General features: G+C 44.0%; 1 protein-coding gene across 4 annotated transcripts in view; it reads left to right on the forward strand.

The window, feature by feature from the left end:
• Positions 1–17,781, forward strand: part of micu3 (mitochondrial calcium uptake family member 3) — a 129,013-nt gene that overhangs the window by 58,222 nt on the left and 53,010 nt on the right. For 2 of the 4 annotated variants that reach the window (XM_033029258.1, XM_033029277.1), the window contains 2 exons: positions 10,010–10,084; positions 10,453–10,494. In XM_033029258.1, the coding sequence (XP_032885149.1) occupies positions 10,010–10,084; positions 10,453–10,494 (117 nt within the window). The remainder of the gene's footprint in view (positions 1–10,009; positions 10,085–10,452; positions 10,495–17,781) is intronic. The other 2 variants (XM_033029267.1, XM_033029287.1) reach the window with 1 other exon arrangement.

Below are 17,781 nucleotides of genomic sequence, written 5' to 3' on the forward strand. Positions count from 1 at the left end.
AAGTCCAGTGGTGGGCTCTGGGCCAGCAATCCTTTAATTTTTAGTTCTGCAAGAGATTGGGACACTGCCAGTAAATAGTTCCTCTGGAACACATCGTTCCCTTGTATTGTTGGGACTCCTTCTATCTTCCCTAAGTATGGGAGCCCAAATAACATTTCATATGGTGATATCCCTATGTCTTTTCGAGGTGCTGTTCGGATTCTCAACAGGGCTATCGGGAGGCACTTAGTCCAGGGGAGTCCCGTTTCCTCTATCAACTTGGTGATTTGGGTCTTTAAGGTGCCATTCATTCTTTCCACCTTTCCTGAGCTCTGGGGATGCCATGGTGTATGCAATTTCCATTCTATTCCCAGAGCTTCACATATCATTTCATGTGTTTTGGAGGCAAAATGGGTCCCTCTATCTGAGTCTATTGTTTCAACAATCCCATATCTGGGTATAATTTGTTCTAATAATATCTTGGCTACCGCCTGTGAGGTGGCAGTTGCCGTGGGGAATGCCTCTACCCATCTGGTGAAATGGTCCACTACCACTAACAGGTACTTCCATGTTCGTACCCGGGGCAGCTCGGTAAAATCTATCTGTATTCTTTGGAAGGGCCTAACTGCTAATGGTTGTCCTCCTCCTGGGACTGCTCTCATGATTTTCTTATTAATTCGCTGACATATTACACAGCCCCTTATGACTTGTTTGGCCATGGTAAACATCCCACAGCAAGCGTAGGTTCTGAGGAGGGTGTCACAGAGGGCTTGTGTTCCCCAATGGCTTTGTCCATGTAATCTCCCTAATAACTCCCTCATTATTTCTTTGTTCAATAGCTGCTTTCCATTTGGTGTCCACCATTTCCCATTTGAGCCCCCATTTCTTTCATGTTTTCCTGTTCTTTCTCACTAAAGATAGGTATATTTTCCTCTGGTTCCCTTAAAGGTATTAGTGACTTCATTTCTACCATCTGTTCTGTGGCTGCTCTTTTTGCAACCCCATCCACTGCCCTATTTCCTCTGGCCTCCAGGGTGTTACCCTTCTGATGCCCTGCCACATATGCTATGGCTATTCGTTCTGGTTTTTGCAAGGCTTCCAGTGTCTGTCCTACCAATTGCTCATGCGCTAATTCTTTACCTCGAGTTGTTATCATTCCTCGCTCTTTCCAGATCTTCCCAAAGGTGTGTACTACTCCAAAAGCGTATTTTGAATCGGTATATACTGTCCCTTCCTTCCCCTCCAATAATTCTAAAGCTCTCATTAATGCATGTAATTCACAAGATTGAGCTGACCAACTACCAGGCAGCCTGCCGCTTTCAATTTCCTCCATAGTTTCCCCGTTCACTATACCGTACCCACTATGTCTTTTTCCATCTATGCACCTGGAGGATCCATCTATGAACCACCGGCTGCCCTCAGCCAGATGTTGCTCTTCTAAGTCTTCTCTACTTTTTGTCTGTAAATCTATTATTTCACTACAGCAGTGTACTGGACCCTCTTCCTTGTCACCCTGTTTCTCCGCTGGATACAGGAATTGGGATGGGTTAAGGTTCTTATCCGTAATTATCATCAAATCGTCTTTTTCCATCAGGATGGCCTCATACTTTTAAAAGTCTAGAGTCTGTTAACCATCTGTTGGATTTCTGAGTGAGTATGGTTCTTACTGTGTGGTGTAGAAACAACCAGAGTGCCTCCAAAGGTTAATTTCCTACTCTCTTCCACCAATATTGCGGTAGCTGCTACTGCTTGTATGCATCCCGGCCATCCCCTGGAGACTGGATCTAATATTTTCGAGAGGAAGGCCACTGGCTGTCGATTTCCCCCTCTTTCCTGGGTGAGTACCCCTAGTGCCACCCCCTTGTCTGAATTTACAAATAGGTGGAAAGGTCGTTCTACTGAGGGCAGAGCCAACACGGGAGCAGTAATCAAACTGTTCTTTAATTTCCCAAATTCCAACTCCTGTTCTGGGGTCCACTGAACTTTGTCTTTTTCTTCTCCCAATTTATCATACAGGAATTTCACTTGTCTGGAGTAATCATCTATCCACAGTCGACAGTATCCTATCAATCCCAGGAATTTTCGGTTCTCTTTCTTATTCTTTGGTAGTGGTACTCCCGTGATCCCAGCTATCCTTTCGGGGTTGATTCGTCTCTTTCCTCCACTTATCAGATGTCCCAGATATTTTACCTCTTGTTTCACAAATTGAAGCTTGTTACGGGACACTCTTAACCCCTTCCTTCCCAAGAAGTTTAACAGGCTTATTGTGGCGTCCCTTACTTCATCTTCTCTCTCTCCTGACAAAAGGAGGTCATCCACATACTGTAATAGTTGCGTTTCCCCGTGTCCTGGGAAATCCTCCAATACCTGCTCTAAAATTTGGCCGAATAAATTTGGTGATTCTGTAAAACCTTGAGGGAGCACCGCCCACCGGAATTGTTGCTTTCGCCCGGTTTTTAGGTTCTCCCACTCAAAGGCGAATAAGTCTCTACTCTCTTTTGCCAGCGGACAGCTCCAGAAGGCATCCTTTAAATCTACCACACTAAACCATTTGTGGCTTGGGGGTATCCGTCCCATGATGGTGTAAGGGTTAGACACTACTGGGTGTCGGGCTTGGACCACCTTGTTCAGTTCCCTCAAGTCCTGTACGAGTCTAAACGTCCCGTCGGTCTTTCTGTCTGGTAGGATCGGAGTATTGTAGGGGGACATACATGGTTCCAATAACCCGTCCTCTAATAAATTCTCAATGATTGGTTGTAAGCCTTTTCGTCACTCGGTTGAAATGGGGTACTGTCTTATTCGTACTGTGTCTGTGTCTCTCTCTCGCTCTCTGTCTGTGTTTCTCAACTTGTATGTCTACCATAAAACAGCATAAAAGCTGGTCATGTTTCATCAATTAACTTATTTCCAGTTAACTTTACTGACAAGAAATCTAAAAGAACATCAAGAAACGATTTTTACAACTTCTCTTTTTCAGGTTACCAGGATACAAAGAGTTAATTTTTGCAGCTTGTTCGCAATCCCCCACGGCCCAAACACAGTGGGAATTCCCACATCCGCCACGGGGGCGTCTGTGTTCAATTTTACAACTTGCTCATTTCAACCATTTGTTCCAAACCGGTTTTCAAACAAATCACTTCGTTTCATTCTTACTTCAAATAGATTATTCAATTTATATTTTCTCCCTGCCTGCACTGTTGTCCCCGGCCTTTGCCGTCTTCTATCACATCCCCCTTTCGCGGCCTCTGCCGTCTTCTTATCTGCTACTTTCGGGTTAACTCCCTTATCATCCTGTCTCAGGAACTTTCCTGTCTCTATCTGTTCCTTATTTCTTCCTTACATCAGGCCAGGATTTGGTCACGAAATTTGCCTCTCCTCCGATGTGAAGAGATTCCCCATAATGGCCATCAACTCCTCCCATGTATAAGTGTTTGGCCCAAGGAATTGATCTAACTGCTCTGCCAGACCTAAAGGATCCTCTAGGAGGCTTTTCATTTCTCTCTTGAAATTCCTCACTTCAGTACTAGTTAAGGGGACATTAACAAACCCCATTCCCCCTTGGGGTCCTCCCATGGGTACCTCTCTTAAGGGTCTGATTCTCTCCTCCCTGGGTATTCCTGCCCCCAGCGGCTCTGCTCTACATCTACCCCGGCCCCTGTATTCTCTCTTCCCTGGGTATTCCTGCCCCCAGCGGCTCTGCTCTTTCTGTGGGTATCTCCTGCCCATATGCAGCTCTGCATTTTCCCAAACTGACTATAACATAATTGTTGGCTTCTCCAACCCCTGGGTATTTCCTGTCCTCCAGGGTCCAGCATTTGCCCCCAACGGACTATTGGGCAGAATGCGGGGATTTGGCCCACAGCCTTTTCCCCTCCCTTCTGGGTTTGCCTTGCAGCCCCCTGAATCCTTCAGGGCGTTAACCACAAGGTCTTATATTCTTAATACCGTGTTCATTGTACCGTGTTCATCATTCTCAATAGCCCAGGAAGTACTTAATAGTTATTTTCCTACCTGGGTTCCATGCACTGGAATTGCTCGATTGATTTTTCGCGATTTCCGACTACTCCCACTTCTTTGTCGAGTCTCTGTGTGGTCCGGATACTACTGCTTAAACAGCTGACAGCAAGCAAGGAGTCTGAGACCGCTGAACTCAGCAGGGTGCACCTTCCCTTCGTCCGTCTATTCCCGTCAGCTGTCTAGAGTATTGGATCTCGGAAACGAGCCCCCAAGTTGTGAGATTCAAAAATCACAAATGCTCTTGAGACAAATTCAGACAAAGAAGTGTTTTTATTAATTTCATATTCTGCAGAATAGGTGCCTCTCCACTGATGTCCCCTAGAGGCACACCGAGGATCGGGATGTCTTCTATCTTTATACATTTCTTTTCATTATTATCACATTCTCATCTCTCCCCATTGAGCTTCTTCCAATCATAACATAAAGCCCAGATTCCCACGAGAACGTCGTGGAACGCCCACCCAACGTCAAAGGCACCTCCCCTATCATGCATCGCATGTGCATTTAAATTAGGCATCTTGTCATAGTGGGTGTGAGTACATATTCATAGAATCTTATCACGCAAGCGCAGTACAGAATGCCCCTTCCCCCAGTTCCCGTTATGTTCTTGTCTGACTGTGGTTATCTTCTGACTCTCATCCTTGAAATGTCACCATCTGTACTTGCTGCTATTATCTAGAATTTCTCTCTGTTCTTTATATTGTTACTTTCTATTCTACCAGCAGTCTGGCTTCTGCTGACACCTTATTTCTTTCTAAGTTATATTTCTATCCCTAGTCTAAATCAACCATCCCTATTAACCCTTCTCTCACAAACATGAGGACCAAAGTTGAGCCAATGAAAGTCAAAGAAGCCATTATGAGACTGAGAAACAAGAATAAAACTTTTAGAGACATCAGCCAAACCTTAGGCTTACCAAAATCAACTGCTTGGAACATCATTAAAAAGAAAGGGAGCACTGGTGAGCTTACTAATCGCAAAGGGACTGGCAGGCCAAGGAACACCTCCACAGCTGATGACAGAAGAATTCTCTCTATAATAAAGAAAAATCCCCAAACACCTGTCCGACAGATCAGAAACACTCTTCAGGAGTCAGATGTGGATTTATCAATGACCACTGTCCAAAGAAGACTTCATGAACAGAAATACAGAGACTACACTGCAAGATGTAAACCACTGGTTAGCTGCAAAAATAGGATGGCCAGGTTACAGTTTGCCAAGAAGTACTTAAAAGAGCAACCAAAGTTCTGGAAAAAAGTCTTGTGGACAGATGAGACGAAGATTAACTTATATCAGGGTGATGGCAGGAGCAAAGTATGAAGGAGACAAGGAACTGCGAAGATCCAAAGCATCCCAACTCATCTGTGAAACACGGTGGTGGGGGTGTTATGGCCTGGACATGAAGGTACTGGCTCACTTATCATCATTGATGATACAACTGCTGATGGTAGTAGCATAATGAATTCTGAAGTGTATAGACACATTTTATCTGCTCTAATTCAAACAAATGCCTCAAAACTCATTGGCCGGCGGTTCATTCTACAGCAAGACCAGGGCCGGCGTTAAGCCGATTTGACCGATTGCTCCCAATTGGGCCCCGCGCCTAAGCGGGGCCCCGCACTAATGTTCAGTATTTCGTACGGAAATACGAATTCTCTTTGTTAAATAAAGATTTTTTTTAATTCGCCATCCGGATTTTTTTAAACGAACATGTATAACAACCGCTGCACGGCCATCATACACAAACGATTTGTTAACTAGTGCTGTTAGCACATCTTAACGGTAAGTACTTAACACCTTGTTATGCAATGTCATGAATCTGCATCTATCCGCATTCCTCAGTAAATGTTATAGTGTTTTGAACAAGTATTAATGACGCCGTGTTCCTTTGAATAAAATTCACGCGGCGTCATTAATACTTGTTTAAAACACAATTACATTTACTGAGGAATGTAGATCGGTGACACGTTGAGAATTTCATTTAACTCACCATCATGAGTGAGGGCCCCGGACCGCGAGAAGGGGCTTCTTCCTGGTGTGCAGGTTTGTCATTCACCTACCGACCCACGTTGTGTCCAAAGATCTTGGATCCAGTTCCCTTTTGAACATCTTATAGCGGATCTTTGGTTGTGTCTCTCTGTCTTTTGCTCACTCCCTCCCTCCCTCCCTCTTTCTCTCGCGCTCTCTCTCCCGCTCCCCATATTGTCTCTCTCTAGCTCTCCCACTCCCTCTCTATCACCCTGTCCCCTCAGCATTCCCGGAATGACGTTTTGCAGTAGACAAAAATGCTGGAGAAACCCTGCGGGTGAGGCAGCCGCCTGGCCCGCTGAGTTCCTCCAGCACTCTGTGTTTTTTGTTTGGCTCTGAAGTTGAAGTTGGCTCAGCGGGACGGGCAGCGGCTCTGGGGAGAGGGTTGTGTTTCTGGTCGAGACCCTTCTTCAGACAATCACAAGTACTCTCATCGACGCGAGTTCAGTTCGGTCTGAAGAAGGGTCTTCTCTCCAGAGTCGCTGCGCTGCCTGTCCTGCGGAGTTACTCCAGCTTTATGTCTATCTTCAATTTCAGAGAATTACAATTTCTCACGGGGGGCTTATAACGTCTCTAAACCCCTCTGGGACCCTCTGAACACCTCTAAACCCCCTCTAGCCCCCCTATTTCCCTCTATTCCCCTCTAAACAATTGTAAACACACCTGAACCCATCTGAAGCCCTCTAAACATCTCTAAACCGTTTAAACCCCTCTAAACTAGGAGGCTGCAAGGTGACTTGGATAGGCTGGGTGAGTGGGCAAATGCATGGGAGATGCAGTATAAAGTGGATAAATGTGAGGTTATCCACTTTGGTGGCAAAAACAGGAGAGTAGACTATTATCTGAATTGTGGCCGATTAGGAAAAGGGGAGATGCAATGAGATGCAACGAAAAATGCTCACGGCAGACCAAACGTGTTAAACAGAAATTGGTCAGATATTGAGCTTTACACAGTGAGAAATCATGTGAAATAATCACTGAATTTAATTTTAAATGAATGTACCTGCATGTTATACTGTTTAGTTTGGAGATACCACCAGATAGTCTGGTTGATACAACCAGATTAGTTTGGAGATACAACCAGATTAGTTTGGAGATACAACCAGATTAGTTTGGAGATACAACCAGATAGTCCACTGAGTTCGCACCGACCAGCGATTTTTGTTACAGATTTGACAAATTTATTTGGCGGCCAATCAAACGCTGTCTCTAAGGGGGGTGCATCCAATCACCAACCAGCTTGCCTTAAAATTCCCGAAACTACACGAAATATAAGCATACATAAATTTTTACTTTTCTAGAGCAGGGGCCCCGCCATCAGTTTTCTAATTGGGCCCCGCAATTCCTAGCACCGGCCCTGAGCAAGACAATGATCCGAAACATACTGCTAAAGCAACAAAGGAGTTTTTCAAAGCTAAAAAATGGTCAATTCTTGAGTGGCCAAGTCAATCACCCGATCTAAACCCAATTGAGCATGTCTTTTATAAACTGAAGAGAAAACTGAAGGGGATTAGCCCCCAAACCTAGCATAAGCTAAAGATGGCTGCAATACAGGCCTGGCAGAGCATCACTAGAGAAGACACCCAGCAACTGGTGATGACCATGAATCACAGACTTCAAGCAGTCATTGCATGCAAAGGATATGCAACAAAATACTAAACATGACTACTTTCATTCACATGACATTGCTGTGTCCCAAACATTATGGTGCCCTGAAATGGGGGAACTATATAAACACTGCTGTAATTTCTACATGGTGAAACCAAATGTATAAAAATGGCCTTTATTAAAATCTGACAATGTGCACTTTAACCACATGTGATTTTCTCTTTGACAAATCTCAAATTGTGGAGTACAGAGGCAAATAAATAAATGATGGGTCTTTGTCCCAAACATTATGGAGGGCACTGTATACTTAATCTAGGAATCTTAATACTGAACATATCATTTAAAGTTTATCTTAATATAGAACAAATAAAAACATACTGTAGATATGCCGACTTCAATAGCAATCATTGGATAGTATTGCCAGACCTAACAGCTTAAAAATATTTTAAATGAAGAAGCCTAATGCAGAATTGCAAGGTCAGAGAGTTTTTATGTCTGAATTAACAGTCTGATCAAACAATCCCAAATAATTGAAAAAGTGTATTTTTACATTAACTACTAGTAGAGCTGCCCCAGCGATCCAGACTTATTACAGATATCCGGTGCAGTCTGTGTGGAATTTGCATGGTCTCTGCTTGGGTTTAATCTGGTTATTTCAGTTTCCTCCCACATACGAAAGTTGTGTAGGTTAGTAGTTAAATTGACCACATAAAATGATCCTCGTAATTGAGTGGTAGAATCTGAGGAGAGTTGATGGGAATGTGGGGAGAATAAAAAAGGGATTAGTGTAAGTGGATGATTGATAACAGCGAAGTCTGGATGGGCCAAAAGGCAGTTTCCAATCTCATTATTGTAATTCTATGATGCAGTCTTACTTTGGAAGTGCAGGTTTTTTTATTACAGCACTCCACCTTAAGTTAAAAAATAAACTTAGAGTGCAGTCTGTAGTCAGAAGTCTGTGAGGCAGAGGGATGGTTATGTTCTGGATGAACACCATGCATCAGTCATACAACAGATTTTTGCTCTTGATTACAGCATTTGCAGTCTCTTGTGTCTCCACAGCACAGTAAACAGTAGTAGTCTAAGGGGTACTGACAAGGACCTTGCTTGAAACCAATGGTGATAAGCAATAAGGTTCAAGTTCCACTCTATCAGGGAAATTCACCTGACATGATTCGCTGTTGCAACCTATATCGCCAGGTTTGGTTGAGAGATTCAGCATGGAAACACCCTTGGGCCCACTGATTCCTTGCCGACCATCGATCACCCGATCAGACAAGTTCTATGTCATCCCACTTTTGCAACCACTCCCTACACACCAGGGGAAATTAAGCTACAAATCCACGTCTCTGGGATATCAGGGGAAACAGGAGCACCCGAAGGAAACCCACGAGGTCACAGGGAGAATATACACACACCTCGCGCACAACAACTGAAGTCTGGATTGAACCCGGGTCTCTGGCACTGTGAAGCAGTAGCTCTACCAGTCTCACCACTGTGCCACCATCAGACTTCCATAAAAGCCTCTAAGCACTTACTGACTCTGTTGATCAAATCCTGCTGTGCAGTGTTTTCTTAGGAGTCAGTTCCCTATTCACTTCGGCAATATAGAGTTCCTGCACTGACCAGGAGGAGGGAGTATTTAGAGCATTTTCTTTTTTTCCTTATTGGCCACAACCGTACTTCCCAGGTTCAAGATTTTGTAAACATGAATATTTCAATTCACTTGCTCTATACCAATACTTCTCGATGCACATTGAAAACAAATGCTGTTTGTGCAAGTATAAATCTAAGGTTGTGCAAACTTTTTAATTCAACATGTGGATGTATGATCTTTGTTTATGTAAAACAAAATTAAATAATTTGCCTTTGAAAGTTTATATATGTGCTACTTCCAGAACAAATGTTTGTGACCTAAAACATTAAAAAAAAATCTAAATTCCCAGTCTTGATTGAGAGTGGGAAATAGAGACATGGATTGTTTTTGTTTGATAAGTAACATATCATGAGTAGTGATGATCTTTAAAATCTTGGTTTAGTTTAGGACCATTAGTAAATATTTAACAATAATAAATAATATATTGATGACAGGAAAATGGTACCAGAATTTTAACAATCCCCATATTTTACCAACTGTCTTCTAAGCAATTATTTGGAGATTTTTGTTGTTTCGTAACTAGTCTTCAAAACAAATTTACTTTCTAGCTTGCTTCATTGTGAAACCCATATGTAAACTTTATTCTTAATTCTAACAGCAGACCCATGATCATGGTTAAAGGAAAGCTTAGTAACGGTGCTTTTAACTTACTGCATATTTGTATGTATGTATGTATGTATAGATTTGAATGCAAGTTATTTCTACCATATTTTATTGTAGCTTCAGGAAATTTTCAGAAAGAAAAATGAGAAAAGAGGAATAAGAGGTGATGATGAAGAGAAGTCTGCACAAGTGGTAAGCACATATTAGTTTCCTGTTTTGATCTAGGATGAAGGTGATTATTTAAACATACCAGTGGCAGTTTAGTCTTATTAATATCACTTACATCATGTCAATTACTAAATCTTCAAAAAACTAAGCTGTGAGTGATAATTTGAGTAGCATACATAAATCATATTCACCAGTTCAAGGCTCCAGAATGAAAGGGGAAATATTAATATCAGACCGAAGAGCTTGTTTCTGTTCTGCCTGTGTGGTTTGATCTGAGAAGGTGTTTGTATGACTGACTGCTCTTTCTAATTACATTGTCTTTCCTTTTCCTTTCCTTTTCTCATTTGCTGACTACAATCTCTAACTTGACACCACACCATATGCCATGTAAGAATCTGCAACTTTTTGGTTATCAATATGCTCCTGCTTTCAGTGTATGTATGGCTTTTTAATTGTATCTGCAGTGTTAATTTATGCAGGATACATTTTATGAGTATAATATCTGAGTATCAAGGTATTTGAGTATCAAGATATAGCATGCATCTTGATTAACAATACCCAGCACCCCAAAGTTGGTTCAAAGTATAGAAATTCTACCTTATCCTTTTTAGTATTACACATTTGTGGAAATCAATCATTTAGAAGCTCGGCTAAATATGGTCAATTTATTTATTTAAAAGTTTAATCTGAGTTGAATTTAGATAATTGTTGAAATCTAATAATTTCATGTCATTATTTACTAAAAGGTGCGATAACATGTATGGCTTTCTGAAATAATATTTAGATTTTTTAAATGTAAAGGTCAATAAAATCCTTAGTTAAGATTGCTGTGAATAAATTGAGAAAATGCTACTTTATATGCATTAGAAAATGAAAAGAACATTTCTTTTAGACTACATAGATGTTGGGAAGGTGAAAAAAATTGGTCAATAATTTCCAGTGTCTGCAAAAATATAACCTGAACCAGATTTTTCAGTCATACTTTCAACACATTGGTTAGATGGGAAACAAAACAGTCTCATACTAGTTTTAAGGAAACAAATAAATTGGTAATTCTCTTACATCTGTAATATAACACATTTCTGCACATTTTCATTCTCACTTGTCAATGGTATCCACGTTACATTTTGTGACTTTTGTTGGGGGACTAGTCACTCATTCCAAGCATTACTCCAAATAGTTGAGTAGCAACTGCAGATGCTGGTTTACACCGGAGATAGACACAAAAAATTCAGAAGAAGGGTCTCAACCCGAAATGTCACCTATTCCTTTTCTCTAGAAAAGGACTCCAAATAGACTGACTCTCTTACCCACACAGTGTTAGGGATCACCAACTGTACAATCCTTTTGACTCCTCACCTCGGGGTTTCCATCATTCTGATTGTTTCTTTTTGTCACTGATCCACATAACACAGCCCTGGTACTTCCACCCCCTAGTCCAGCAGCGGTACCCTTCTGCTGAAGCCTCAGCCACAGGCCAGCTCATTTTTCTTTTATACATGACAACCCATGGAAAGAAATTACAATTAAGCCTACATGACCAACTAAACCCTTACAGTATGGCCATTCAGATTTGTTTGCATTTACATTACTCCAAACTTGTTTAGAATTCATAAATTTAGAGCCTTGGAAACAGAGCTGCCCTCACAGTAATGAAAAACCCTAAATCACATTGCCAGGATCTATTATCTGCATCTTATGGCACATAATATTTAATGGGAACAGTGATTTATATCTTGTAGCCCATAAGTTTCCATATGGTATATGTACGTGTGTTATACATGTGTTATGAATAGCTTGGAACCGAACTTAAATACATGACATGCAGGCATACAGATAAAATGGTAACTACAGCGGGGCAGAGAACATGGAGAAAACAAATGCAACAAAATAAGATAGCAAATATCTGGAAGCATGTGGCAGACATTCAAGACAGAGGAGAATTGCAAGAAATATGAAAAGAGAGGAAGAACTCAGCATAAATAGGGAAATGAAGACAGTCCAGAATGACAATATTAGAATGGATACAGTGCCCTCCATAATGTTTGGGACAAAGACCAATCATTTATTTATTTGCTCTGTACTCCACAATTTGAGATTTGTAATGGGAATAAAATCACATGTGGTTAAAGTGCACATTGTCAGATTTTACTAAAGGTCATCTTTATACATGAGGACCAAAGTTGTGCCAATGAAAGTCAAAGAAGCCATTATGAGACTGAGAAACAAGAATTAAACTGTTAGAGACATCAGCCAAGCCTTAGGCTTACCAAAATCAACTGTTTGGAACATCATTAATAAGAAAGAGAGCACTGGTGAGCTTACTAATCGCAAAGGGACTGGCAGGCTAAGGAAGACTTCCACAGCTGATGACAGAAGGATTCTCTCGATAATAAAGAGAAATCCCCAAACACCCACCCGACAGATCAGAAACACTCTTCAGGAGTCAGGTGTGGATTTGTCAAAGCATAAGACTTTATGAACAGAAATTCCAAGGCTACACTGCAAGATGCAAACCACTGGTGGTTAGCCGCAAAAATAGGATGGCCGGGTAACAGCTTGCCAAGAAGTACTTAAAAGAGCAACCACAGTTCTGGAAAAAGGTCTTGTGGACAGATGAGATGAAGATTTACTTATATCAGAGTGATGGAAAGAGCAAAGTATGGAGGAGAGAAGGAACTGCCGAAGATCCAATGCATACCACCTCATCTGTGAAACACGGTGGTGGGGGTGTTATGGCCTGGGAATGTATGGCTGCTGAAGGTACTGGCTCACTCATCCCCTTAACTCCAAGAAGACCAAGGAGCTCATTGTAGACTTCAGGAAGTCTAGGGGCGGCACGCACACCCCCATCCACATTAACAGGACGGAGGTGGAACGTGTTTCCAGCTTCAGGTTCCTGGGGATCAACATCTCCGATGACCTCTCTTGGACCCACAATACCTCAACTCTGGTCAAGAAGGCTCACCAGCGTCTCTTAAATGTCATTTTATTGTCATTCAGACCTTTCAGTCTGAACGAAATTTCGTGCCTGCAGTCATACATACTATAATAGACAACAGAACAGACAGTAAACACAAATTAACATCCACCACAGTGAGTCCACCAAGCACCTCCTCACTGTGATGGAGGCAAAAATCTTAGGGCTGCAGTCTCTTCTGCGCTGAGGCGATACCCCACCGGGCGATGGTAAATCAGTCCCGCGGCTCACCGAGCTCCGCGAACGGGCCGGTTCAAACACCACGGCCCGGGGTGGTCGAAGCTGCCGCCCTCCAGTCCAGCGGACGCAGCTGTTGACGACATCGTCCACTGGCCCGCGGCCGAACCCTGGACTCAGGCCGCCGCCGCCAGAACGCCGTCTCAGCCACCGGAGCACCGTTCCAGCCCCGAGCCGGGTCGCCCTCACGGGAGCGTCTCAGCCCCGCGCCAGGCGCCCTCACGGGAGCGCCGTTACCCTCGAGCTGGGCCACCCCGACGGGAGCACCGTTACCCTCGAGCTGGGCCGCCTTCACGGGAGCGCCGTTTCCCTCGGGCTGGGCCGCCCCCACGGGAGCGCCGTTTCCCTCGGGCTGGGCCGCCCCGACGGGAGCGCTGTTACCCTCGGGCTGGGCCGCCCACACGGGAGCGTCACAGCCCCTCACGGGAGCGCCGTTCCAGCCCCGAGCTGGGCCGCCCTCACGGGAGCGAGCCCAGGGCGAGTCCTGACAGGCTGCCTCCAGAGCCTCGAGGTTGCCAGCTCCGCCATTAGGCCTCAGCGCAGACGGAGGCAGAGAAGGGGGATACGACAAAAAAGTCGCATTCCCCCGAAGGGAGAGACAGCAAGCCCTGTTTCAACCCCCCACCTCCCCCCCCCCCACATAAACACAACCTAAAAAACCAAAAACTTAGCTAGACAAAACGAAAAAAACCACAAAAAAGTAAAAACAAACGGACTGCAGGGGAGCCGCAGCCGTTCACTGAGGAGACTAAAGAAGGTCCATCTGTCTCCTCAGATTCTGGTGAACTTCTACCGCTGCACCACCGAGAGCATCCTTACCAACTGTATCACAGTATGGTATGGCAACTGCTCTGTCTCCGACCGGAAAGCACTGCAGAGGGTGGTGAAAATTGCCCAACGCATCACTGGTTCCTCACTCCCCTCCATTGAGTCTCTCCAAAGCAAGCATTGTCTGCGAAGGGCGCTCAGCATCGCCAAGGACTGCTCTCACCCCAACCACAGACTGTTTACCCTCCTACCATCCGGGTGGCACTACAGGTCTCTCCGTTGCCGGACCAGCAGGTCCATGAACAGCTTCTTCCCTGCGGCTGTTACACTACTCAACACTGTACCTCGGTGATTGCCAATCACCCCCCCCCCCCCCCGGACACTCCTCCCACCAGGAAAATAATACTGTGACTGTATGCACGTAAATAGATTTATTTATTGCTCATATTTATGTCGCTCTTCTAGGGAGATGCTAATTGCATTTCATTGTCTCTACTGTACATTGCACAATGACAATAAAGTTGAATCTGAATCTGAATCTGATGATACAACTGCTGATGGTAGTAGAATAATGAATTCTGAAGTGTATAGACACATCCTACCTATTCAAGTTCAAACAAATGCCTCAAAATACATTAGCCGGCGGTTCATTCTACAGCAAGACAATGATCCGAAACATACTGTTAAAGCAACAAAGGAGTTTTTCAAAGCTAAAAAATTGCTGATTCTTGAGTGGCCAAGCCAATCACCCGATCTGAACCCAATTGAGCTTGTCTTTTATATGCTGAAGAGAAAACTGAAGGGACTAGCAAACCTAGCATAAGCTAAATATGGCTGCAATACAGGCCTGGCAGAGCATCACCAGAGAAGACACCCAGCAACTGGTGATTTCCATGAATCGCAGACTTCAAGCAGTCATTGCATGCAAAGGATATGCAACAAAATACTAAATGTGACATTGCTGTGTCCCAAACATTATGGTGCCCTGAAATGGGAGGTCTATGTATAAACACTGCTGTAATTTCTACATGGTAAAACCAAAATGTATAAAAATTGCCTTTATTAAAATCTGACAATGTGCACTGCATGTGATTTTTTTCTATCACACATCTATTACAAATTGTGGAGTACAGAGGCAAATAAATAAATGATGGGTCTTTATCCCAAACATTATGGAGGGCACTGTACATGAATGCAAGAACAATTTTTAAAAAATGAAATAGGGATTATCAATGACTTTACAGCTACTTTTTTTTAAACTTATTTCTAGACACTGTTTTTGTTCTTTAAGATTGGGAAAAAAAGATACTAAATGTCAGTTCTATCACTGAATGTAAAATCAGTGAACTTTGCCTTGTACGGGGAATAAGACTTGTCATGAATGTTACTGTTAGTGCTATGGTGATTTTGAAGATAAGATATGTCCATTTCCAAACCTTTGTCTCCTTTGCTTTATTCTCGTACATTAATGTTCCATGCCTAACGGCATACACAATACATAAGGATGGCAATATATTAGTACAGTTAATTTACAATATTTGTGTAGGAAGAAGAAAATAACTGATATTCTAAAAATTAAAAATAAATTAACAGTACCAGATAAATGTTGGCACTGCTCAGTCATTAAAATATATGAATTGATTGCAGGACCGACAACCTTTATTCTTAATGTCCCTGAATTTATTTGCACCCGCAGGGTGTTCCTGCAGTATGTTCTATGTAAGAAAGCCTACAGTGCATTCAGAAAATATTCAGGCCCCTTAACTTTTTCCACATTTTGTTACGTTACAGCCTTATTCTAAAATTGATTAAATTCTTTTTTTTTATCATCAATCTGTACACAATACCCCTTAATAAAAAAGCGAAAACAGGTATTTAGAAATGTTTGCAAAGTAATTAAAAATAAATAACTGAAATATCACAATTACATAAGTTTTCAGTCCCTGTACTGTGTTGAGGCACCTTTGGCAGCGATTACAGCCTCATGTCTTCTTGGGTATGACGCTACAAGCTTGGCACACCTGTATTTGGGTAATTGTTCCCATTCTTCTCTGCAGATCCTCTCAAGCTCTGTCAGGTTGGATGGGGAGCGTCGATGCACAGCTATTTTCAGGTCCCTCCAGAGATATTCGATCGGGTTCAAGTCCGGCCTCTGGCTGGGCCACTCAAGGACATTCACAAACTTTTCACAAAGCCACTCCTGCATTGTCTTAGCTGTGAGCTTAGGGTCGTTGTTCTGTTGGAAGGTGAACCTCTTCCCCAGTCTGAGATCCTGAACGCTCTGGAGCAGGTTTTCATCAAGGATCTCTCTGTACTTTGAAGGTACACGTCGGAAATGTCCTCGCTCTTCAGGGAACGGGGATTCCCCTCCTCCACCATAGATGAGGCTCGCACCAGGGTCTCTTCCATACCCCGCAACACTGCTCTCTCTCCCCATCCCCGCACTCGCAACAAGGGCAGAGTCCCCCTAGTCCTCACCTTTCACCCCACCAGCCGGCAAATACAACAAATCATCCTCCGCCATTTTCGCCACCTCCAACGTGACCCCACCACTCGCCACATCTTTCCATCTCCCCCCATGTCTGCCTTCCGCAAAGACCGCTCCCTCCGCAACTCCCTTGTTAATTCTTCTCTTCCCTCCCGTACCACCCCCTCCCCGGGCACTTTCCGTTGCAACCGCAAGAAATTCAACACCTGTCCCTTTACCTCCCCCCTCGACTCCATTCAAGGACCCAAGCAGTCGTTCCAGGTGCGACAAAGGTTCACCTGTATCTCCTCCAACCTCATCTACTGCATCCGCTGCTCTAGATGCCAGCTGATTTACATCGGTGAGACTAAGCGGAGGTTGGGCGATCGTTTCGCCGAACACCTCCGCTCAGTCCGCAAGAACCTACCTGAACTCCCGGTGGCTCAGCACTTCAACTCCCCCTCCCATTCCCAATCCGACCTCTCTGTCCTGGGTCTCCTCCATTGCCAAAGTGAGCAACACCGGAAATTGGAGGAACAGGAACCTCATATTCCGCCTGGGTAGTCTGCGGCCGGCGGGCATGAACATTGAATTCTCCCAATTTTGCTAGCCTTTGCTATCTCCTCCCCTTCCTTAACCCTCGAGCTGTCTCCTCCCATCCTCCCGCCCTCGGGCTACTCCTCCTCCCCCTTTTCATTCCTTCTCCCCCCCCACCCCCTATCAGTCTGAAGAAGGGTTTCGGCCCGAAACGTCACCTATTTCCTTTGCTCCATAGATGCTGCTGCACCCGCTGAGTTTCTCCAGCATTTTTGTGTACCTTCGATTTTCCAGCATCTGCAGTTCCTTCTTGAACACTTTGTCTACTCCACTGCGATATCTCCTCAAGGTATGCCTACTTTGAAGAAGTTCTCCTCTCTCCGGAGACAGTTTCACAACCTCCTCTCTAACTGCACACACTCTGTGATCCCCCCTGCCCTCCAATTGTACGACCACATCCTTACCCAGACTCGATACCACAGCCACATTTACTTCCTCGGGGCCTGCCTGCGCCTCCATCTCATACCCCATGGCTTCCAGCTCCAGTTCCCTACCTCCCAGTTCGGACCCCAACCGGACCATCGGTACCGACTGGCTATCCACCGGCATACCCAGCAATTCTCCAACCGGGCACTGAGATCCACCCTGGTCGCGATGCGCCGGCACCAGCAGGAACTCACATCGACACTCCCTGAACTTCAGGCCTCACTAACCCATACCTGCAACGGACCC

This window comes from Amblyraja radiata, chromosome 1 (assembly GCF_010909765.2).
Source record: "Amblyraja radiata isolate CabotCenter1 chromosome 1, sAmbRad1.1.pri, whole genome shotgun sequence".
NCBI lineage: Eukaryota > Metazoa > Chordata > Chondrichthyes > Rajiformes > Rajidae > Amblyraja > Amblyraja radiata.